Genomic DNA, 23,040 nt, shown 5'->3' with positions numbered 1-23,040 from the left:
CAGATGTCAGGGGTTGGAAGGGATCCAAAGAGATCATCGAGTCCACCCCCCCCTGCCAGAGCAGGACCATACAATCTAGCTCAGGGCACACAGGAACACATCCAGACAGGCCTGGAAAGGCTCCACAGAAGGAGACTCCACAACCTCTCTGGGCAGCCTGTGCCAGGCTCTGGGACCTTTCCAGGCAAGAAGTTCCCCCTTGTGCTGCAGCTTCCATCCATTGCTCCTTGTCCTATCCCAGGGAGCCATGAGCAGAGCCTGTGCCTCTCCCCCCACTCCTGACCCCCAGCCCCCAGAGATTTATAGACATTTATTAGATCCCCTCTTGGTCTTCTCCAGACTCAGCAGCCCCAGGTCCCTCAGCCTCTCATCCTCAGGCAGTGCTCCAGTCCCCTCATCATCCTCACAGCCCTGTCCCTGTTAAACCTAGGAGCCCAAAACTCAGCACAGCACTCAAGGTGAGATCTTACCCAGGGCCTAGTACCTTCTTTTACATTCAATGCCAGGGATCATCAAGAGGTCCATCACCAACCTCCCAGGGAAGGCAGCAGCAGTGGCAGGTACTGAGCATTGTCCCAAGCTAGTTCTTGAGTTATGTCTGTCTTAAGTCCCTGTCCTAAGCCTAGAACAAAGTTCACTGTCACTGACAGCTACATGACACAAACCTAATCTGGAGCAAACATCACTACACATAGACTGAAACCCCACAAGCAGTTCATCTCAAAGGCATGGGCCTGGCACCCAGAGGTTCCCCATTGCTTTCCAGGGTCCCCACGTAACAGCAGTGGGAAATTTCCCAAGGGAGCTCCAGGCTGTCCTTGGATTGTCTCTGGTCCTCAGGACAGCTCCTTCACAGCAGGCAGAAGGTCTCAACGGTGAGCAGCTTTCTGGTGGGGCTCTCACACGTTTCATTAGAGTCACATTTCCACTTGTTCACCCAGGGAAGCCCAGCAGAGCAGTGCCAGCCTCCTCCTCTGCCCCACAGCTTCTGCTCCCTGGTGCATGGACAGCTTTGGTCTCTGTTTTCAGCTGCCCACGCAGCAGCTCTGGTGGGCGCTGAGCGCGGTGGTGCGGATGAACTGGCAGAGACAGGGCACACTGCAGTGCTCCAGGTGCCCCCCTGCCACAGCCCCAGGGAGCTGGCCAGTGACCAGCAGGCGGACGTAGCACCCACTGAAGATGACCAGGAGCTGCTGGGCCATCACCTGGAAGGAGCAGAAGAAGTGTCAGAGCAGAGCAGCTGCCCGCAGGAGCGTGGATGACACAGTGAGTACCATTTGCTCCTTCAGCCAAGGACAGTCCTTGTCTGAAGGGAACAGGACAGGAGCCAACAGCATACATAACTGTCCCAGATCCCCTTCTGGTCACACTGTCCCCACAGAGGAGTGACATGAAATGACCACTCAGTGGTGGGTGGCTGCAAAGCCAGGCTGTGCAGGGACCTGCCTGCTTGGCCAATGCCTCCTGCTGCTTTCGATTTGCCTGTAGACAGGCAGAGAGCTTCAATCTGCTGGATGTCACCTGCACGAGTTTGCTTAGCAACAGCGAGCAGAGAAGAGTGAACTAAATCAAACCCAGCCCTTCTGAGGCTTCTTGCTGAGCAGGAATGAGGACACATTGGCTGCTCAGCACAGCACAAGTCTTTAAAGCCATGCTCCACACAGGAGCCATAGCCAGGCCTCATCTGCACCCCAGACACAGGCACTGGAAGTGGTTGTCTTCCAAATGTGCAGACCCATGGCCACCAGCAAGCCTCTTGTTGGTGATGCCCAGTGACAGGACAAGGGGCAAAGGGTGGAAGTTGAGGCAGAGGAGGTTCCATGTGAACCTGAGAAGGAATTTTTTCCCTGTGAGGGTGACAGAGCACTGGCACAGGCTGCCCAGGGAAGTTGTGGAATCTCCCTCTCTGGAGATATTCAAGAACCATCTGGATGTGTTCCAGTGTGATCTGCTCTGGGTGATCCTGCTCTGGCAGGAGGCTGGACCAGAGGAGCTTGTGAGGTCCCTTCCAGCCCCTGACATTCTATGATTCCTCTGAGGTGTTGAAGCCAAGCCTGGCTGGGGCACTTAGTGCCATGGCCTGGTTAATTGGCTAGGGCTGGGTGCTAGGTTGGGCTGGATGAGCTTGGGGGTCTCTTCCAACCTGCTTGATTCTGTGAAAAGCCCAAGCCCTAATTCCTCTAGGATTCAGCAGTAGCTGCTCAGCAGTGTCAGGGCTGCAGAAACTGTGTGTAGGTCTTCAGGCTTCCAGGTGCTCCTGCTGGTGAACAAAGGAGGTGTTGCCATGGCTAGGTGGCCAGCACCAGAAGGAGAGGACACAGCCTCAGGCTGTGCCAGGGGAGATTTAGGCTGGAGGTGAGGAGAAAGTTCTTCCCTGAGAGAGTCATTGGACACTGGAATGGGCTGCCCGGGGAGGTGGTGGAGTCGCCGTCCCTGGAGCTGTTCAAGGCAGGACTGGATGTGGCACTTGGTGCCATGGTCTGGCCTTGAGCTCTGTGCTAAAGGGTTGGACTTGATGATCTGTGAGGTCTCTTCTAACCTTGGTGATACTGTGATACTGTGTGATACAGAGGTGAGGTGCCTGGGGAGGCGATTCAGGACCTCTACCTTGCACCTCTGGGGTGGGATATTTCTCATTACCTCAGGTGGGCCCTCAGGAATGAGGTGGAGCAGCTCATTGCATGTCACAGGCTCTTTGTTGAGGTTCACTGCAGTGGAGAGCAGAGGAGACTCTTCATGTGAAGCTTCCTCCTCCAGCTGTGGGTCAGGCTGAACCACTGCCTCCATCACCACACACAGCTGGTCCAGGCTGTGCCGCAGGCCTGCCTGGAAGAGAAAGAGATGTTGGGGTGGAGGGAGGGGGTCTCCAAAGGCAGGCAGCAGTGGTGTCCTGAGGACAGCTTTTGGAGGGTGCCATTTCCTCCTGCATGTTTTGAACTTCTGGGAGTTCTCATTAGGAGCTGGTGAAGGGTTTGGAGAATAGAGCTGGTGAGGAGAAGCTGAGGGAACTGAGGGTGTTTAGTCTAGCTGGAATATCACATCAAGATCAAAGATCACATTGGGTGCTCCTGTGCTCCATAACCTCCCTGGAGATGCTCAAGGCCAGGTTGGATGAGGCCTTGAGTGACCTGTTCTAGTGGGAGATGTCCCTGCCTATGGCAGGGGGCTGCAGTTGGGTGGTCCTTGAGGTCCCTTCCAACCTAGACCATTCTATGCTGTGTTTCTGCATCACCTTTAACTTGTTTATGTCTGTCTACACCTGCAGACATTGTAAATCTCTGCTTGTGCATTGTGCTAAGCTGTACATAGAAAGCTTCATTCCTTCATTTCCAGCTGGCTGAGTGATTTCATAAGGGAGGGGGGGATCAGGAAACACCCAAACCATCACATAAGGGCAGATTAGTCTTTGTAGATTTATACACCCAGAGAGGGGGAAAAAAAACCTCTGCTGAAGGCCAAGAGGACAATGTTTTTACCCAGGTAGCCCAGTAGAGTGTTCACTTATCCCTCAGGCAATGCCATTACTTCAGAAGGACAGCTCAAGGTGTCAGCTGTTCCAGGGTGTGCTGCAGGCTTTCAGACTTAGCCCTTGATTCCTGACTTATTAAAGCCACACAGTTAATTATCCAGACATGCAGGTAGCAAATGGAGCCCTGCTGAACTGGGCACTGACAGCTGCAGCTTCTCCCCCTTCCAGGCTGTCCAGATCCCCAGTTCACAGCAGGGGATGCCCAGGAGTACACTCACTCGGTTCTCCTCACCCACCTCCACCCCAGCAGAGCTAGGGCACAGGGGTGGACCTGCTGCACCCCCAGCACTTACCTCTTGTGTCCTCTGCAGGTCTGTGATGTGAGCTGCCAAGGACTGGAGGCAGCGCTCTGGGCTGAAGTGCACAAACCACAGCTGGGATGGGCAAGTTAAGGAAAGGGTCTGTCCATGCTTCCCTCTCCACAGCCCTTAGATCTGCATGCAGGTCGTGGTAGAGACCTTGGAGGAAGTGGAGCTGAGGCAGCTTCTGCCCTAGGGATGCTCAGGACTCAGGCAGGAACCAAGTAACACATCACAGGGCTGGAGCCCAGAGATCTGCACTAAGGCAATAACCATATGGCAATGGGGGAGAGAAGAGGAGTGGCAGTGGCAGGAAAGGAGCCATTGCCTCAGGAGGAAGCCAGTCCTGCTTGCATATCTCCTGCATCCTGGAGGGATGACAACCAGGACAACCCAGGGCATTGCTCTTTGCTAATGCCAGTGGCCTTACATCTAAATGTCTGGAGTCTTTAGCACAGGAAGGACACAGACCTGTTAGAGTGGGACCAGAGGAGGCCACAGCAACGATGGCAGGACTGGAAGCCCTCTGCTGTGAAGCCAGGCTGAGAGAGTTGGGCTTGTTCAGTCTGGAGAAGAGAAGGCTCCAGGGAGACCTTCTGGTGGCCTCATAGTACGTAAAGTGCTGATCAGAAAGCTGGGGACAGACCTTTTAGCAGGACCTGTTGTGACAGGACAAGAGGTGGTGATGATGCTGCAGCAGCCTAAGAAATCATAGAGCCTTGGGTTGTCTTCTGCTTTCAGGTAGTTCTGGGACATGTAGATAAAAATGAAGGCTCCCCTAAAACTCTGTCCTGTGCCATAAAGGTATGTCTGAAAAGCACCAAATGAGCCTCCTCCTACCTGGTTTCTTGTCAGGACAAGAGGAGATGTCCTCAAGTTGCACCAGGGGAAATTTATGTTGGACATTACCCTCTATGAGTAATGGCCAACATAGTTATTCCTCATAGGAATAATTTCTTCCCTGAAAGGGTTATAAAACCCTTGCACAGGCTGCCCAGGGCAGTGGTGGAGTCCCCATCCCTGGAGGGGTTTTGAAGCTGTGTAGATGGTTTAGTGGTGAACTCGCAGTGCTGGGTTGGAGCCAGCAGTCTTAAAGATCTCTTCCAACCTGTTTCTGTGATTCCTCAACCTATCCATTTAAAAGGGCAGAAGTGTTTGGCAGACACACACCTGGCCATGAAATCAAGTCCTTTGATGTGCCCAGGACTGCAAACCACCTGGAGAGCAGAGGCACTGGGATGCTGTTGGCTCAGTTTATCTGATCAGTGCTGGGGCCAGTCCTGGTCAACATCTTCATCAATGACATTGATGAGGGCACAGACAGACAGAGGCTGCTCAGCAGGTTTGCTGCTGACACCAAGCTAGGAGGCTTGGCTGAGGCAGCTGCAGGCTGTGCTGCCATCCAGAGAGACCTGGGCACAGAGGAACCAGATGAGGTTCACCAAGGCCAAGTGCAGAGTCCTGCACCTGGGGAGGGAGAATAAACTGCAGCAGTCCAGGCTGGGAGGTGACTGCTGGAGAGCAGCCCTGGGGAGAGGCACCTGAGGGTGCTGATGGAGAACATCCATGGCACAGCAATGTGCCCTGGTGGCCAAGAAGGCCAATGGGAGCCTGGGGGGCATTAGGAAGAGTGTTCAGGAGATCCAGGGAGGTTCTAATCCCCTCCACTCTGCCCTGCTGAGACCTCATCTTGAATACTGTGTTCAGTTTTGAGCTCCTCAGTTGAAGAGGGACAGGGATCTGCTGGAGAGGGTCCTATGGAGGGCTATGAGGATGATGAGGGGACTGGAGCACTGCCTGAGGAGGAGAGCCTAAGGGATCTGGGGCTGCTTGGTCTGGAGAAGAGAAGACTGAGAGGGGATTTAATTAACGTTTATAAACATCTGGGGGTCAGGAGGTGGGGACAGGCTCTGCTCACTGCTCCCTGGGCTAGGACAAGCAGCAATGGATGGAAGCTGCAGCACAGGAGGTTGCAGCTCAGCACAAGGGGCAACTTCTTGACTGGAAGGGTCCCAGAGCCCTGGCACAGGCTGCCCAGAGAGGTTGTGGAGTCTCCTTTTGTGGAGCCTTTCCAGGCCTGTCTGGATGTGTTCCTGTGTGCCCTGAGCTGGATTGTGTGGTCCTGCTCTGGCAGGGGGGTTGGACTGGAGGATCTCCTTGGGTCCTTGTTGGCTCAGTTTATCTCTGCAAGGCAGAAGAGAAGCTCCCAGGGACAGGGACTCTGCTATTGTCTGGGGTTTCTTTTTGCACAGGCACAGTGCTGTCCCTCTGCTCCTATTACGAGCCATCACTGTCATCTAAGTAGAAGACACTCTAGGAATAATTGCCTGCCCAAAACACTAATCCCTCTTCAATCTCTTAGGCTCATTGTTTTTAATTGCCTTTGGGCATATCTCAATCTCCATTTATTGGAGAAGACAAAAACACTCAATCCCTCCTGCCATCCAAGAGGAGAACAAACCCCAAACCTTAGAAATCCCACCCACTGGAAACCCTCCTGGACCACCTACAAACACCTCCACGTCATGAATTAGCTACCCAGGAGGGGTGCAGATGATTTTCCACGGAAAGGATACTTGCAGGATGTTGTGTGGCCCATCCAGGGCATCTGTAATGCCCAGGATTAAACTGTGTTTGATCAGGAGTTCATTGAGAGCTGCCAGCCTGACATCTGTGTTCATATTGATCTGGTAAGGAGTGCAGGAAAGCTGAGCATGCTCTGCAGCCCAGGCTGGGCCAGCCCAGGGCTGCAAACCGCAGCTGCCCAACCCCAAACGCCACCTCTCTGGGAGGAAAGCAGTGACAAGAGCAGCCTGCAATCAGGCAGGGTTGTCACTAGCCCTCAGCACTGGCCAAGCCACCACTAGCAGATGGCTGTGCTGCCAGAAATCTCACTCAGGGTTCTTTCATTTCACTGCCTTCCTCTGTCACTTCTCTCTTCCTTCCCCAGCAGTCCTCAAGTGAAGACTGGATGAGGCACTTAGTGCCATGGTCTAGTTGACTGGATAGGGCTGGGTGATAGGTTGGACTGGATGATCTTGGAGGTCTCTTCCAACCTGGTTGATTCTATGATTCTATGATTCTATGACTCCTTTCCAGAGCCTCTGTTTGCCAGCTTTTCCTTTGGAAGAGCCACTCCACAGCTGTCAGCAGAGGTTTGCTCCAAAACCCACTGCACTCAGTGCAAAGGTCCCTCTGGATTTTGAATGGAGCCTGTCCAAGATTATTCTCCAGATCACTCCTTAGAAATTTCCATGCTGCTATGGTCCAACAAACGAAAGCTGACAGCAGGCAAGCAGTGGATGCTGCAGACTGGTTGCCTCTCATGCTAGCATCACCTCCTTCTACTGCCCACTCTGCCTCAGCTTTGTAATCTTACTGCAATCTCTTCGAGCTAGGAGTTGCCTTTTTCTCCTGGACCTGTTGCAAGGCAGGTGTGGGGGGGACCTGGACCATGACTCTACAACTGAAAGGATTGTCAAGGCATAGGACAGGCTACCCAGGGCAGTGGAGGAGTCCCCATCCCTGAAGGGGTTTCAAAGCCATGGAGGGACATAGGTTAGGGGTGATCTGGCAGTTAAGAGCTGGACTGAGTGATCTCAAAGGTCTCTTCCAACTAAATTGACAATCCCAAGCACAAATCCAGGCTGGGCAGTGAGTAGCTGGAGAGCAGCCCTGAGGAGAGGGACTTGGGGATGCTGCTGGAAGAGAAGCTTGACAGGAGCCATCAATGTGCACTTGCAGCCCAGAAAGCCAAGCAGAGCCTGGGCTGCAGCAGCAGCAGAAGTGTGGCCAGCAGGGCCAGGGAGGGGATTCACCCCCTCTGCTCTGCTGAAATCCCACCTGGAGTCCTGCATCCAGCTCTGGAGCCCCTGGGACAAGAAGGATGTGGAGATGCTGGAGAGTGTCCAGAGCAGGGCCAGGAGGATGCTCAGAGGGCTGCTCAGCAGCAGGAGCTCTGAGCCAGCCTGCCAGGTTCTAACACCTACATTTCAGGCATCACAACTCTTTCCTTGGCTGTAGAACATCCCTCACCTGAACCCAAACTCCAAGTCTGCTTTCAAAATACTCCTCCCTTCTGAGATAGTTATGCTGCTCATGTGCTTCTAGGAGGTGGCCTGGGTCCCAGCACTTGGGTGGGAAGGAGTCCCCTCTTTGCAGGTTGCATGGGCAGGCAGCCAGCCTCCTCTTACCTTCCTCTGGCGACGGTGGATAACCAGGATGACAGCCACGGTGACAGCGACAGCAGCCAAGGTGACCAGCAGGCTGGCCCCCCAGTAATGGCCAAAGGAGCACAGCTGCACTGTGGAGTAAATGTTTGTCCAGAGAGACACGTAGAAAACCTGTGAAAGCCATGGAGAGTGGTGAGAGCCACAGAGCCATGGGGGAAGTGAAGAAAACATCGGGGTGCTGCTGGAGGAGAAGCTCAGCAGGAGCCAGCAGTGTGTACCTGCAGCCCAGAAAGCCAAGCAGAGCCTGGGCTGCAGCAGCAGCAGTGTGGCCAGCAGGGCCAGGGAGGTGATTCTCCCCCTCTGCCCTGCTGAGACCCCACCTGGAGTACTGCATCCAGCTCTGGAGCCCCTGGGACAAGAGGGCTGTGGAGATGCTGGAGTGTGTCCAGAGCAGGGCCAGGAGGATGCTCAGAGGCTGCAGCAGCTCTGCTGTGAGCACAGACTGAAAGATTTGGGGCTGTGCAGGCTGCAGCAGAGAAGGCTCCCAGGTGACCTTCTTGTGGCCTGCCAGGATCTGAAGGGGGCTACAAAAAAGCTGGGGAGGGACTTTTGAGGCTGTCAGGGAGTGGCAGGAGTGGGGGGAATGGAGCAAAGCTGGAGGTGGGGAGAGTGAGTCTGGAGGTGAGGAGGAAGTTGTTGAGCAGGAGAGTGGTGAGAGGCTGGAATGGGTTGCCCAGGGAGGGGGTTGAGGCCCCATGGCTGGAGGTGTTTGAGGCCAGGCTGGCTGAGGCTGTGTGCAGCCTGCTCTAGGGTAGGGTGTCCCTGGGCATGGCAGGGGGGTTGGAACTGGCTGCTCCTTGTGGTCTCTTCCAACCCTGCCTGATTCTATGATCTATCATTCTGTAAATACCAGTCCCTTGTCCCATGGAATCACAGAACTGCCAGGGCTGGAAGGGAACACAAAGATCAGCCAGTTCCAACCCCCCTGCCATAGGCATGGACACCTCACACTAGATCAGGTTCCTCAGAGACACATCCAGCCTGGTCTTAGAAACTTCCAGGGATGAGGCTTCTACCACCATCCTGGGTGTGATGGCTTGGGTCTTACCCAGCCCCTACTGTTACAAAATCACCCAGAGTAGACTCAGCTGAGCCTGGAAATCAGAATGGAGCTTTCTATGTACAGCTTAGCACAGTGTACAGGCAGAGATTTGCAACACCTACAGCTATAGACAGATACATACAAGGTAAAGGTAATTCAGAAACACTGCAGCCCTCCCAGTAACCAGAGTGCCCAGGAGGGGCTCCCAACCACCCTTCCACCTCCTTCCCACCCCTCTGCCTTACCCCAGACTTTGCCTTATGTGCAAGGTGAGTTTGGAGGATCAGCCAGGGGGGTTAGAAAGCAGATGGATTAGTCACACAGACAGCAGGTTAGGGAGAGAGAAATGCATGCAGCCAAGCCTGAGAGAGCAACTCTGTTATCTATGTTTGTGTTCTTGTTCTTATCCATCTCAGCAAGCCTCTGAGTGCAGCAGACATCACCTTTGTTTCCTTTTCACAGCCTAGCATCCAGTTCCTCTCACTAAAATATCTCAGCTAGGCTCACACTGGCACACTGGGAGACTTATTCCAGTGTCTCACCACCCTCATGCTGAAGAACTTCTTCCTAACATCCAATCTGACCCTAGCCACTTCCAGTTTCACTTAGTTCTCCCTAGTCCCAGAGCAATACCTCACCAGAAACTGAGTCACAGGAGGTTTTCAGAGAGAGAGAAAGGACAGGAATTCTTCCCAATAATGAGTAGGGGAAATAGAGGACTGGAAGGATGAACAAAGGACTAGAAGGATGGAGTGAGCTCTAGTTTATTGCAACATATTACTGCTCCTCAAAGGCAGAGAGAGACAGCAATGATGATTCATACCTAGGAAGGATTGCAACTGAGCTCTTCCATTCAGATAAGGAATGCACTCAATATGGATAGCACTTCTGAAAGTCCCTTTATTTAGAAAGCTCCTCTGTCACAGCAGTCAGGGTGGTGCAGAGACCACTGAGTCACAAGAACACTCAAAGGGTGAGCACTGGGCTCAAAGGCTGTGTTAAGGACTGAGAGATTTGTCCTTGGCATAAAGACAGGCAAAAACTTAACAATCACTTGGCCTTTACTTCACACAGCCTGAATTTGGGTAGGAGAGAGGCCAGAAGCAAGGAGGACATAGATCATACAATCATAGAATCAAGCAGGCTGGAAGAGAGCTCCAAGCTCAGCCAGCCCAACCTAGCAGCCAGCCCTATCCAGTCAACCAGACCATGGCACTAAGTGCCCCAGCCAGGCTTGGCTGCAACACCTCCAGCCACAGAGACTCCACCACCTCCCTGGGCAGCCCATTCCAATGCCAATCACTCTCTCTGACAACAACTTCCTCCTGACATCCAGCCTAGACCTGCCCTGGCACAGCTTGAGGCTGTGTCCCCTCCTTCTGTTGCTGGGTGCCTGGCAGCAGAGCCCAACCCCACCTGGCTACAGCCTCCCTGGGGCTGGAGAAGGTACTCTGCCCTCCACCTACAAAGGTGGAGCCCACTAGAACATGTGAAAACTAGTTATCTCCTGCTCAGCCAAACCTCCCTCCCTCCCTGAGCACAAGAGCCCCAGGTGTAGGTCTTAGAATCATAGAATCAGTGAGGGTTGGAAGGGACCACAAGGAGCAGCCAGTTCCAACCCCCCTGCCATGCCCAGGGACACCCTACCCTAGAGCAGGCTGCACACAGCCTCAGCCAGCCTGGCCTCAAACACCTCCAGCCATGGAGCCTCAACCACCTCCCTGGGCAACCCATTCCAGCCTCTCACCACTCTCCTGCTCAACAACTTCTTCTAACATCCAGCCTGACTCTCCCCACCTCCAGCTTTGCTCCATTCCCCCCAAGTCCTGCCACTCCCTGATGCCTCTTGGTGCATCTCAGCAGGTGCCCCTGCGAGACCCTTGTGTCCTCACCACAGCCACGGCGATCTGGAAGGCGCTGGAGTTGTAGAACATGTACCTCCTCACTTCAGGCTTCAGCACAGCATCCTGGAGCAACCTCCTCCACTGATCCCCTGCCACCTGCTCGGGGAGAGAACAGCAGATTAGAGCCCCACCATCACTTTCGGGCTCCTAGTCCCAGCAGCACTACTTTACAGAATCACAGAACCTCAGAGGTTGGAAGGGACCTCCAGGTAGTCCACACAGGAATGCATCCAGGCAGGGTTTGGAAGTCCCCAGAGAAGGAGACTCCACAGCCTCTCTGGGCAGCCTGCTTCAGGGCCCCAGTGCATCCATCACAGCATCAGTCAGGTTGGAAAAGACTTCTGGGTTCCAGCCCCTGACACCCTGTGATTCTGTGATCACTAAGCCCAGCCTAACACCCACCATTATCTAATCAACTAAACCCTGGCACCAAGTGCCACATCCAGTCTGATTTTAACTGCTTCCAGGGACAAAGCTGGTAGAGGGTGTGGAGAATAGAATAGAGTCAACCAGGGTGGAAGAGAGCTCCAAGCTCAGCCAGCCCAACCTAGCACCCAGCCCTGCCCAACCAACCAGACCATGGCACTAAGTGCCCCAGCCAGGCTTGGCTGCAACACCTCCAGCCACAGAGACTCCACCACCTCCCCGGGCAGCCTGTTCCAATGCCAATCTCTTGCTGTGAAGAACTTCTTAGCATCCAGCCTGAGCCTGCCCTGGCACAGCTTGAGGCTGTGTCCGTCATTCTGTCACTGGTTGCCTGAGAGAAGGGACCAACCCCACCTGGCTACAGCCTGCTTTCAGGCAGTTGTAGAGCACAATGAGATCTCACTTCAGCCTCCTCTACTCCAGCCTAACCAACCCCAGCTCCCTCAGCTGCTCCTCAGAGGTGTGCTCATTGGCAGTCACCGTGGGGCCAGGCTGGCACTGCAATTGCAAGCTGTGTCCCAGAGCACAGCTCCAGTCTCATCCACAGAGCTGTCACAGACCCCAGGCTCATGTTCTTGCCTCATTTGCAGTGAGGAATGTCTCCTGGGAAGTGCAGGGAAAGGTGCAAGGAAAAAAGAACACATTTTAGTGACAAAGGATGAGACAAGAGAGCTTGTGCCAGGGATGTCCCACTAGAGTGACTTTCAAACGTGGATGGGCTTCTTCATGGAGGTTTAATCTAAGATCATTGGAGTTGACTACAGGCTGGGGACAGAGTGGTTGGAGAGCAGCCAGGCAGATCTGGGGGTATAGGTTGGCAGCTGAACATGAGGCAGCAGTGTGCCTAGATGGCCAAGAAGGCCAATGGCATCCTGGGCTGGCTCAGGAGTAGTGTGGCCAGCAGGATCAGGGAAGTCTTTCTGTCCCTGTGCTCAGCACTGCTCAGGTCACACCTTGAGTGCTGTGTCCAGTTCTGGGCTTCTCAAGTCAAGAGAGCTGTTGAGGTGCTGGAAGGTGTTTGGAGAAGGGCAGCAAGGCTGGGGAGGGGCCTGGAGCAGAGCCCTGTGAGGAGAGGCTGAGGGAGCTGGGGGGGTGCAGCCTGCAGCAGAGGAGGCTCAGGGCAGAGCTCATTGCTATCTGCAGCTGCCTGCAGGGAGGCTGTAGCCAGGTGGGGTTGGGATCTTCTCCCAGGCACCCAGCAACAGAATAAGGGGACACAGCCTCAAGCTGTGCCAGGGGAGGTCTAGGCTGGCTGTGAGGAGGAAGTTGTTGTCAGAGAGAGTGATTGGCATTGGAATGGGCTGCCCAGGGAGGTGGTGGAGTCACCACCCCTGGAGGTGTTTAAAAGGAGTCTGGACAAGGCACTCAGTGCCATGGGTTAGTTAATTAGAAGGGTTAGGTGCTAGCTTGGACTCATTGATCCTAGAGGTCTTTTCCAAACTGCTTAATTCTGTGATTCTCATTTTCTGGCTGTGGGGAACAGGCTGAAGTTGAACTGAAACAAGCAGCTCTCAGCTGTGTGGGATGTGGTTGCAAAAGCAAAGGAGATGCAAGGAGCTTTCACTCCCACGTGGTCCCCAGAGCAGATAACACAAGAGGAGCTTACCTGAACCCCAAGGGACTTCAGTTTCTCTGTGCAAAGCTCCATGTCAAAGGAGGTGGTTGAGCAATTGTTGTCCATGCTGAGCACCATAAGCACCTGGCCATTGAGGGATTCTGCAAGAGCCCAGAAATGTCATGAGCACAGCTCTGGTGTGGGTTTTTCTCCTAGGAGCTAAGGAATACCTGGCAAAGGAAAGCTGAGGCCACAACTGCAAGTGGTGCTACAGGCTGGGGACAGAGTGGTTGGAGAGCAGCCAGGCAGAGAGGGACCTGGGGGTGCTGGTAGATAGTAGCTGAACATGAGCCAGCAGTGTGCCCAGGAGGCCAAGAAAGCCAATGGCATCCTGGGCTGGCTCAGGAGCAGTGTGGGCAGCAGGATAAGGGAGGTTCTTGTGCCCCTGTGCTCAGCACTGCTCAGGCCACCCCTTGAGTGCTGTGTCCAGTTGTGGGCTCCTGAATTGCAGAGAGATGTTGAGGTGCTGGAAGGTGTTGAGAGAAGGGCAGCAAGGCTGGGGAGGGGCCTGGAGCAGAGCCCTGTGAGGAGAGGCTGAGGGAGCTGGGGGTGTGCAGCCTGCAGCAGAGGAGGCTCAGGGCAGAGCTCATTGCTGCCTGCAGCTGCCTGCAGGGAGGCTGTAGCCAGGTGGGGTTGGGCTCTGCTGCCAGGCAAGCAGCAATAGAAAAAGGGGACAGAGCCTCAAGCTGTGCCAGGGGAGGTCTAGGCTGGATGTTAGGAGGAAGTTGTTGTCAGAGAGAGTGATTGGCATTGGAATGGGCTGCCCAGGGAGGTGGTGGAGTTGCCATCCCTGGAGGTGTTGAAGCCAATCCTGGCTGGGGCACTTAGTGCCATGGTCTGGTTGGTTGGGCAGGGCTGGGTGCTAGGTTGGGCTGGCTGAGCTTGGAGCTCTCTTCCAACCTGGTTGATTCTATGACCTCTCCTAAATGGGTCCAGAATCCCCAGCTGGCTATTTCTCAGGACACCACAAGGTGCTTTGGAAGCAGCCTAATGTGCCTCCAAAGGAAGCAACCTAAGGAAAGGGAGTAAACCCAAATACGTCCCAGGAGTGAGCAGCCAGAGATAACAGGATGCTCTGATCTTCAGCAGGATAATGTCTTCCTCAATGATCCCTAACTGAAAGGACAATGGACTCAAGCTGCTGGGTGCTGCTATGGTTATCTGCCTCTTAGAGAGGCCCCTCCTTGCCCACCCCCCCTAAGAGGAAGCTTGAGCAGTCAAATGAAAATGCTTTCCAATAACCACATTGCCTGGGATGCAGAAGGCTGCCCTGGAGAATGAGCCTCAGAGGGCATCCAGCATCCAAGTCTCCATTCCAGAAGAGCTCCTGGGCACCTCAAGGCTTTCATTTTCCCAGTTTCAGCGAGGGCCAGGATCAGAGATGTAATCTAGAGACCCAGGTTGCCATCAGGAGCACAGAAAGTGTGAGGACAGCCTGTCCTAGATTTGAGGAGCAGGCTGCTGAGAGCTGAGACAGAGCAGCCTTGGAGAGGCACAGGAGAGCTGTTATCTCCAGGCACCCCATCTGGCATTCACCTAGAGCTTACACAAGCTGTGCTGTGCCAAGAGGAAGAGATCAGGCCTAAGGAAGTGGGTGGCTCAGGTGAGATCCTGTTTCTCTGGAGCCTTTCACCCAGCTCTTCAGCTTCCCTCCCACTTGGCTGACCTGAGATCAGCCTGCTGGCCCCTGGGCTGCTCCAGCTGCACTGCTCAGTGCTCCCCTGGCAAAGACACAGCATGCACTCACCTCTCCCTTCTCTGCCACCTCTGCCCTCCATCCTCATCACCTCTTCACTGCTCAGGAGCAGGAGATGCCAAGTGAAAGGAGGCACTTACATTGCAGCAGGGTATGACTGCCTCGAGTCCGAAAGGGAAGAGCAGAGACATCTGAAACCCTCAGGATAAGAAGGTTCTGTTTGCTGAGGCTTATCTCCTCCTGACAGAGCAGTGGAGGTGGGGAGTATGAACCAAGCATGAAAACAAAGAGCCTCAGCCTTGGGCTCCTCTCTCCTGTTCTCCATGGCTGCTGTGGTATAGGCTTCACCTGGAGTACTGTGGCCAGCTCTCAGGCCTCCAACACAAGAGGGACAAGGAGCTGCTGGAGCAGGTCCAGGGGAGGCCACAGAGATGATCAGAGGGGCTGGAGCAGTGCTCCTATAAAGACAGGCTGAAAGGACTGAGGCTGCTCAGCCTGGAGAAGAGAAGGTTCTGGAGAGACCTTCTAGCTACATTTCAGTAGCCAAAGGGTACCAGCAGGCAGGCTGGGGAGGGACTGTTTAGAAGGGGCTGTGCTGATAGGATGTGGGGCAATAGTTTGAAGCTGGAGCAGAGGAAATTTAGGCTGGACATCAGGAGGAAGTTGTGCACAATGAGAGTGGTGAAATACTGCAACAGGCTGCCCAGGGATGTGGTTGAGGCCCCATCCCTGGAGGCACTCAGGATTAGCCTTGCTGTGGCCCTGGGCAGCCTGCTCTAGTTGTTGGTGTCCCTGCTGCCTGCAGGGGGGTTGCACAAGATGAGCTTTGAGGATCCCTTCCAACACAGTGCAATCTGTGGAAGCTGAGTGCCAAGCTGAGGTACTCCAGGTTGGCAGAGGAGCTCAGGCCCTTGGTCTGTGCTGGAGGGACAGGAGCTGCTTTGCCCCTGCCAAAACCAAGCACTATGGAGGAGCCACAGACTGAGCGAGCAAAAAGGGTTCCCTGCTGAGTGGTGTGTGGAGGGCTTGGTGAGAAGAGCCACCCACAACACTACCTTCTGTCTCTGCCCAGCACCTCAGACCCTCACAGAAGCAGGACTGAGCAGAGAGGGAGCAGATTGTTATCAGGGAAGGGAATCACTCAGAAGGCACAAGTCAACTTTCCCAAAGGTTTCTTGTCTTCTGATGGCTAAGACAGGAGGATTTCCAGGGCTCTGGTTCTCAGTAAGCAGATGTCCATTGCTTCCTACACATCAGGCCTTCCAATAAAGGTACAGAGTGTCCCTATGCTCTCCCCAAAATGCTGAAGCATCCCCCACGTCCAGCTGCCTTTGGAAATGAGCTGCTGTTGATGAGCACCGCTGGAAAATCTCTCTTCTGGTCTTTTAAGGGCACTGCACTCAGCACAAGTTCACAGAACCATGGAACAGTCTGGCTTGGACAGGACCTTAAAGATGATCTAGTTCCAACCCTCTGCCGTGGGACAGGGACACCTTCCACTAGCCCAAGTTGCTCCAAGCCTCACCCAGCTTAGCCTTGAACACCTCTAGGGAGGGAGCATCCACTGAGAAGCCTGTTGCAGTTCTCCCCACCCTCACTGTGAAGAATGTCTTCCTAATGCCTAATCTAAATCCCTCCTCTTTCAAGTTGAAGTCATTACTCCCCATCCTATCTCCACACTGCCTGATAAAGTCCCTTCCCAGCTTTCCTGCAGGCTTCCTTTAAGTACTGGAAGACCACAGTAAAGTCTCCCTAGAGCTGCTTGCTTACCTTTCACCCACTGCAGGGATCCTTCCTTCAGGTCACTCTTAGAGTAGAGGATGGAGGTAAGGGACTCATTTTTGTCAGCTCCACCAGCCTGGCTGTTGTGTGCCATGCTGAAGGTGCCTCTCCTTGAGGCCCTCTGTGTGGTGCTGTCAGAAGTTCAGCACGTTGTCTATCCCCCTTATCTTCCACCACTGAGCAGCACAGCTCCTGCCCCAGCCTGCTCTCTCCCTTGGGGAGCAGATGGTGCAATCCTCATTCACACTCCCACCGATGGCTTGCTCGAGATCCTGCTTTCCGTGAGCAAGGAGGCATCTTCTAGCCCTGAGAGGAGAAAAAGAGAATCCCATATCTTGCAGAGAGAGAGCAAATCAAACATGACAGCCCAGACCACTTGGGTGTACTCTGCCCTTTGGACCCTGCTCCCTGAGCAGGCTGTCACCATGTAGGTGTTGGCCAGCCACAGGAGCAGCAGGCACAGCCTCACCTTCGGCTGCCATCACCTTATCTTGGGGTAAAGGTGGAAAAGTTAGCCTTAAGTGTGCCTTAAATTAGCCCAACGTCCTTGTATCTTCTCATTTGGTGAACAGCTACTCAAGGACTAGGCAGGATCCCTCCTTGTGAAGCCAGCAGGTGCTGTGCTATTGCTCTCAGGGGGCACTTGCAAAGGGAAGTGGAGCAGGTGTAAATGGCCCTCCCAGGAAGCGAAGCAACCTGCTCCCTGCTGCCTTGGACTGCTCCCAGCACATGCAGAAGCAGTGCAGATAAGGAGGAAAAGTGAATCTGCTGAAGGCAGAGGCGAGCAGGAGCTCCTGCCCAGTAGCACTGAGGGTCTCTGCTTTCCTTTGCCCTCTCTTTTCCTCTCTGGGTGGTGCCAGCAGCCAGCAGGGCACATCCCCACAGCAGGCACCGTGCCCGTGGGTTTTCCAGGCAGATGCTGCTGACGTAAGCCTCTAAGCTACTGCCAGGACCTGTGAGTGGTTATTAAAGCAAGTGCTTGGAAGACTCTAACATTTACTTTTCAATCATCTTCCACTCACACAGCTCAGCCACAGCCAGGCTGGCACTCCACAGCCACCGTTTACTTTCCAACCTCCCCTCGGCCTCACTTTTGCACCAGGAGTTTGTGGCTGTCTCTTGGTGCAAGGGACCCTCTGCTCCCCCTCCCATAGAGGGTTGCTGTGCTTTTGTTGGTTGTTGCTGTCACTGCCCCTCTGCACAATGCCAGGGCAACCACTGGTCAAAGGATCAGCAGAAAGGAAAGTGAGGCAAGAGAAACAACACCAAAACCTCTTCTAATTGCAGAAAATAACTTGCAGAGGGCTGGGAACTGACAGGTAAAGGAATCAAGCCATGGTAGACGTGGCACAAGAGGTGTGCACTCTGTGTGTGTGTGTGTGTGTGCAGGGCATGGACACAGCAGCTGCTCTTCACCACTGCAGGTGAGGAGTGCTGCCGCTGTGCCTTGAGTTTGGCTCTTCTGAGTGATCCTCTTGCTGAGCATGTTACACAGCATGTCTGCCAGCACCAAAGGTGGATTCAGACAGGCAATTTCTCACTGCTCTCCCTCTTTTGCCTTCCATCCCTTCAGGTTAAGGAGATAGGGGAACAAAAAGCAAGACACACACACCCCCCAAAAAAACAGCAGCAAAGCAGAGTGTGAAAAATCAGAGGAAACAAGAGGGAAAATGTAATTAAAACCTCCTAGCCTGTTGCTGCTGCTCTCACATTTAGCTAGGGATGAATCAAGGCTCTCTTTGGGTTAGATGTTGAGAATTTTGTGTCTCTAGAGGACAGTCCCCAGATCACAGCAAAGGGTGCAGCAGGGTGAGGGCAACTCAGCCTCCTCCAGCCTGTTGAGGAGCTGCAGGAGGGAAAGAGCCTCCTCCAGCCAGGGCCAGCTCCTTGGCAAGGGCAGCTTTGCTTTTACCTTTTGGTGCAGCACAGACCTGGCTTGGCTCCACTGCCTTCTATTCCAGAACAACTGCCTGTTTTGGAGATGGGTCCTCCCCAGATCTGCCCCTGTCACCTCATGCACTAGCACAAGAGGCATCCTCTCTTCTCCTGCACTCCCCAGGCTCTGTGTCTCTTTATGCAATGCCAACGACTCTCTGATAACTTTGACTCCTTCTTCTCAGGACACCTCCAAGTCTGGCTACAGAGCAGAGAAATACTCAGTAAGTCTTTTTACTTGATTCCCAGAGCAGAGGCTTACCTGGTCCAGCTCACCTCCTGGTCCTGGGAAGCCAGCTCAGTTCCCTGCTTCTCCTCACTGTCCTTCATCTGCCATCATCCTGCTCTGAGCTGCTCAGGTGCCTCAGTGTCCCACCACCGAGAGGGAAAGTTGCTTTCCTCTCTGTCTTCCAGGGACCATGGACTAACCAGACACAGCTCACTCAAGGCAAGAAAAGCCTGCACCTCCACACTCATTCCCCTGAGCTGCAAGCACCAACTTGCAAAATCTCCCCTGTGCATGTGACTTTTCCTCTAAGCTGGTTTCAGCAACAGAGTTTTAACCCTCTAGAGCTCCTCAAAAGTGCTTCCCCACCACAGGCACAGCCACGGGAGGAGATCACACCCTGGGAGTTATCCTCACCTTTTGCAGGGTGGGGGGTCCAGAGCTGGAGCCTAAAAGGCTGTGAAGAGCTGAAGAGTGGTGCAGACAGCAGGCTCTCCTCCTCCTTCTCCTCAATCAACAGGGCAGGACTGGTGGAGTACAAATCCCAAGGTTGCATCAGATTAGTTGGCTTAAGTCGAAGCCAAGCCTCGATGGCAGGGCTGCAGGAATCAGAAGAGGTGAGTGAGGATCCGAGGGCTGAGAGCAGGTCACTACATTTAGCACAAGGGGGGAAGCAGGGGGAAGCAGGGATGACAGTGCAGGGTGGCAACTGCAGCTTGCTCGAAACGAGAGTCTCTGCTGGTAGAGAAGGAGCCTGCCACCTTCCTCCTTACATCTCCAGCTGCTGGACTCAGGAGAAGAAAGCAGGAGGCTGAGACACAGGGTCAGACAGACCCTCCAGAACAGCTTAGTATGCTGGAGAATTCATTTGCTTTCATGCAAAGAGACAGTGCCAAGAGACAGCAGATGAAAGAGGAAGCATTAGCCTGGGAATCATGGCTTCATGGCTCACCAAAAGCTAGAAGCTCCATGGAGGGTAGGAGTCAGGCCTCTCAGGGAGTGTCTGAAAGTGAGAAAAGGAAAAGAGAAGCAGCTTGGTTGCAGTGCCTGCCTGCTGTTCTGCTCTTGGAGGGAGGAAACTCTTCAGCCCTGCTTGCTGCAGACATTGCTGAGCAATGAGTTCACTGCGTCATGTGGCTGCACGGGAAGAGACCTTCCTGCAAAGCCACTTAGCCACATGGGATCCTGTTAGCCTGGGAACTGCCAGCTCCCAGGGCCCAGGTGCTGAGAAAATCCAGATCAGTCTTCAGGCTCTTGCCTCTAGCTCCAGGCCCAGCTCAAATCCCCACCCAAGATAGGGCCATGCAAAGCTTTCATCAAAAGCTTTGGCTTGGTTTCCTCCTCTCCTGGCCAAGGCAGGGATCCTGGCAGAGGGGGAATAGAGCAACCAGAGTGCTCAGAAAGAGCCCCAGGCACAACTCTGTGCAGGCAGTGTCGATAATCACCTGCAGTGCTCACACCACACAACTCTTGTTTGGCAGGACCTGCCTGTATGGGCTGCTCTTGGCACCAAACCTCAGCCTATCAGCACAAGCAGCAAAGTGCTGCTTGCCTGGGAAGGGAGTTGCAAGAAAACAAGAAAAAGCCACCAAAAACAACAACCCCCAAGTAAAATAAGGCAATCCCAAGGTGAAAGCAAATCAAATTCAGCTGCTCTCAAGGAGCTGAGAAAGCCACACACCATTAACTCTTTAGGACCTCTTGGCTGTCCCCCTGCAGGCTTTCAAATCATCTGTTTCATGCCTAAGCAAGTGTGATGGTTTGGGTGTTACCTGCCCCTCCCACTTAAGAGCATCACCCAGACTCGAGTCAGCTGAGCTGGAAATCAAATGGAGCTTTCTAAGTACAGCTGAGCACAATATCCAGGCAGAGATTTGCAATGCCTACAGCTATGGGCAGACATAAACAAGGCAAAAAGCAATAGAGAAACACAGCAGCCCTCCCAGAAACCAGAGTGCCCAGGAGGGGCTCCCAACCACCCTCCCACCTCCTTCCCACCCCTCTGCCTTACCTCAGGCTTTGCCTTACGTGCAAGGTGAGTTTGGAGGATCAGCCAGGGGGGTTAGGAAGCAGCAGGATTAGTTACACAGACAGCAGGTTAGGTTAGAGAGAGAGGAGTGCAGCCCCAAAGGCAGAGAGCAAACAACTGCATTATCTGTGTCTGTGTTCTTGTTCTTATCCATCTCAGCAAGCCTCTGAGTGCAGCAGCCATCACCTTTGTTTCCTTTGTACAGCCTAGCATCTAATTCTTCCCACCAGAATATCCCAGCTAGGCTCACCCTGGCACAGGAAGTGAGGAGGGTGGTCCATAGCAGCTTAAACCATCCCACATCAAAGGCAAGGTTGTCTAATTGTTTTTTCTGAGACAGTTTTCCACCCAACCACCTCCCTGAACTTGAAGCTCTGACCCAAAGGAGGTCTACAACTACCTGAGGGGTGGTTGTGGCCAGGAGGAGGTTGCTCTCTTCTCTCAGGTGGCCAGCACCAGAAGGAGAGGACACAGCCTCAGGCTGTGCCAGGGGAGATTTAGGCTGGAGGTGAGGAGAAAGTTCTTCCCTGAGAGAGTCATTGGACACTGGAATGGGCTGCCCGGGGAGGTGGTGGAGTCGCCGTCCCTGGAGCTGTTCAAGGCAGGACTGGACGTGGCACTTGGTGCCATGGTCTGGCCTTGAGCTCTGTGCTAAAGGGTTGGACTTGATGATCTGTGAGGTCTCTTCCAGCCTTGGTGATACTGTGACACTGTGATGGATCTGAAGGCTGGGTTGTAAGGAGTGAAGGTCTCCTAGGCCAACTTCAAAGGAACACAAGGCCTGTGAGGAGAGGCTGAGGGAGCTGGGGGTGTGCAGCCTGCAGAAGAGGATGCTCAGGGCAAGGTTCACCTACAAGGTTCACCTTAAACCATAGCCCCAAGCACCACATCCAAACCATCCAGGGTGGGTGACTCCATCACCCCCCTGGGCAGCTCATTCCAGTCCCTGGCCACTCTCTCCATGAAAAACTTTTTTCCTAATATCTAATCTAAACCTCCCCAGTCTCAGCTTGAGGCCATTCCCTCTTGTTCTGTCTCCAACTACCTGTGAGAATAGCCTCACCATCATGTCCCTTCAGGTAGCTGTAGACACCTTCAGCTGGATTTGGGATTTGGCTTATACAAATCAGAGTTATGCAGCTTGAGGCTTGTCTTGAGCTTCACTCACTGGAGTCTGTGAAGAAGCAAGTCCTGGCTTGACAGAGACTTTATTGCTCTCTACAAGTACCTGAAGGGAGGTTGTCTCTTCTCCCATGTAACCAGAGACAGAACAGGAGGGGATGGTCTCAAGCTGCACCAGGGAAGGGTTAGGCTGGACATCAGGGAAAGAAATTCACTGGAAGGGTTGTCAGGCACTGGAACAGGCTGCCCAGGCAGGTGGTGGAGTCACCATCCCTGGAGGTGTTTAAAAGCTGTGATGGACTTGAAAGAGTAGAGTTAATGATGACCTTGAAGATCTTTCCCAACTTAAATGATTCTATGATTCTAAGTCATGTTGAAGATAGTTGCAAAGTGCTCTTTGCCTCTTTTCTGCTTCCCCATTTATCTCTCTAAGTGATGAGCTCCCACTGCAGCCTTCTCACAAAGGAACACTTTCACCCCAGCACCAAAGGAGACCTCACTCTTCCTTCCATCACCATGAAACCAGCTGCCAGAGCCAAGTTATTAAGGGGCAAAGCCCCTCCAGTCTACAGAAGGACACAGGGAGAGGAAGACTCACTGGTGGCAATGCTGGAGCCTCCACAGCCATCCACACCTCAACCTTCCTGCAGAAAAGCATTTCCAAACCTTTCCCACTTCAAAAGAAACTGACAGCTTCTTCTGGCCTCAAGTTGTGCCAGGGGAGGTATAGGCTGGATATTAGGAAGAAGTTCTTCCCAGAGAGAGTGATTTCCCATTGGAATGGGCTGCCCAGGGAGGTGGTGGAGGCACCATCCCTGGGGGTCTTCAGGAAAAGCCTGGATGAGGCACTTAGTGCCATGGTCTGGTTGATTGGTTAGGGCTGGGTGCTAGGTTGGACTGGATGATCTTGGAGGTCTCTTCCAACCTGGTTGATTCTATGATTCTATGATTCCTTGAAAGGAGGTTGGGGCCAGCTGGGGGTTGGTCTCTTTTCTGTAGTATCAGGTGATAGAAGGAAAGGAAATAGCCTCAAATTGTGCCAGGGCAAGGTTGAGTTGGAGATTAACAAACATTTCTTTGCTGCAAGAGTGCTGAGGGATTGGAACAGGCTGCTCAGGGAGGTGGTGGAGTCACCATCCCTGGAGGTGTTCAAGACAACTGTGGACTTGGGGATGTGGATTAATGGCCACTGTGATGTGAGGC

The 23,040-nt window shown here is 53.6% G+C and overlaps 1 protein-coding gene across 4 annotated transcripts; it reads right to left on the bottom strand.

Annotated features, from left to right (window-relative positions):
- Nucleotides 1–436: 436 nt before the first annotated feature.
- TMEM268 (transmembrane protein 268) lies at nt 437–20,441 on the bottom strand. 4 transcript variants are annotated; one of them, XM_064170985.1, is made up of 11 exons: nt 20,368–20,441; nt 19,639–19,689; nt 19,104–19,285; nt 16,514–16,831; nt 13,039–13,148; nt 10,995–11,102; nt 8,022–8,171; nt 6,405–6,515; nt 3,823–3,903; nt 2,641–2,826; nt 437–1,205 (listed from the first exon to the last, which is right to left on the bottom strand). In XM_064170985.1, the coding sequence occupies exons 4-11, from the start codon at nt 16,617–16,619 to the stop codon at nt 1,026–1,028; spliced, it is 1,032 nt and encodes a 343-aa protein (XP_064027055.1). In that variant the 5' UTR covers nt 16,620–16,831; nt 19,104–19,285; nt 19,639–19,689; nt 20,368–20,441; the 3' UTR covers nt 437–1,025. The 4 variants fall into 4 exon arrangements, with proteins under 4 accessions (XP_064027055.1, XP_064027053.1, XP_064027056.1 ...); XM_064170983.1 differs by lacking the exon at nt 20,368–20,441 and adding an exon at nt 20,132–20,245; XM_064170986.1 differs by lacking the exons at nt 19,639–19,689; nt 20,368–20,441 and adding an exon at nt 20,132–20,245.
- Nucleotides 20,442–23,040: the final 2,599 nt, after the last annotated feature.

Source organism: Pogoniulus pusillus, chromosome 35, assembly GCF_015220805.1.
Source record: "Pogoniulus pusillus isolate bPogPus1 chromosome 35, bPogPus1.pri, whole genome shotgun sequence".
Classification (NCBI taxonomy): domain Eukaryota; kingdom Metazoa; phylum Chordata; class Aves; order Piciformes; family Lybiidae; genus Pogoniulus; species Pogoniulus pusillus.
The sequence above is the reverse complement of the archived record's forward strand: the minus strand, read 5'-3'. Positions and strand labels throughout refer to the sequence as shown.

Bases quoted from the DNA above. Each gene is read 5' to 3' on its own strand.
- TMEM268 (XM_064170985.1), bottom strand. From the start codon at position 16,619: ATGGCACACAACAGCCAGGCTGGTGGAGCTGACAAAAATGAGTCCCTT. The intron at 11,103-13,038 runs GTAAGCTCCTCT...CTCCCCGAGCAG, and splicing joins TGAAGTCCCTTGGGGTTCAG to GTGGCAGGGGATCAGTGGAG. The intron at 3,904-6,404 runs GTATCCTTTCCG...TGCCCATCCCAG, and splicing joins GGCCACACAACATCCTGCAA to CTGTGGTTTGTGCACTTCAG.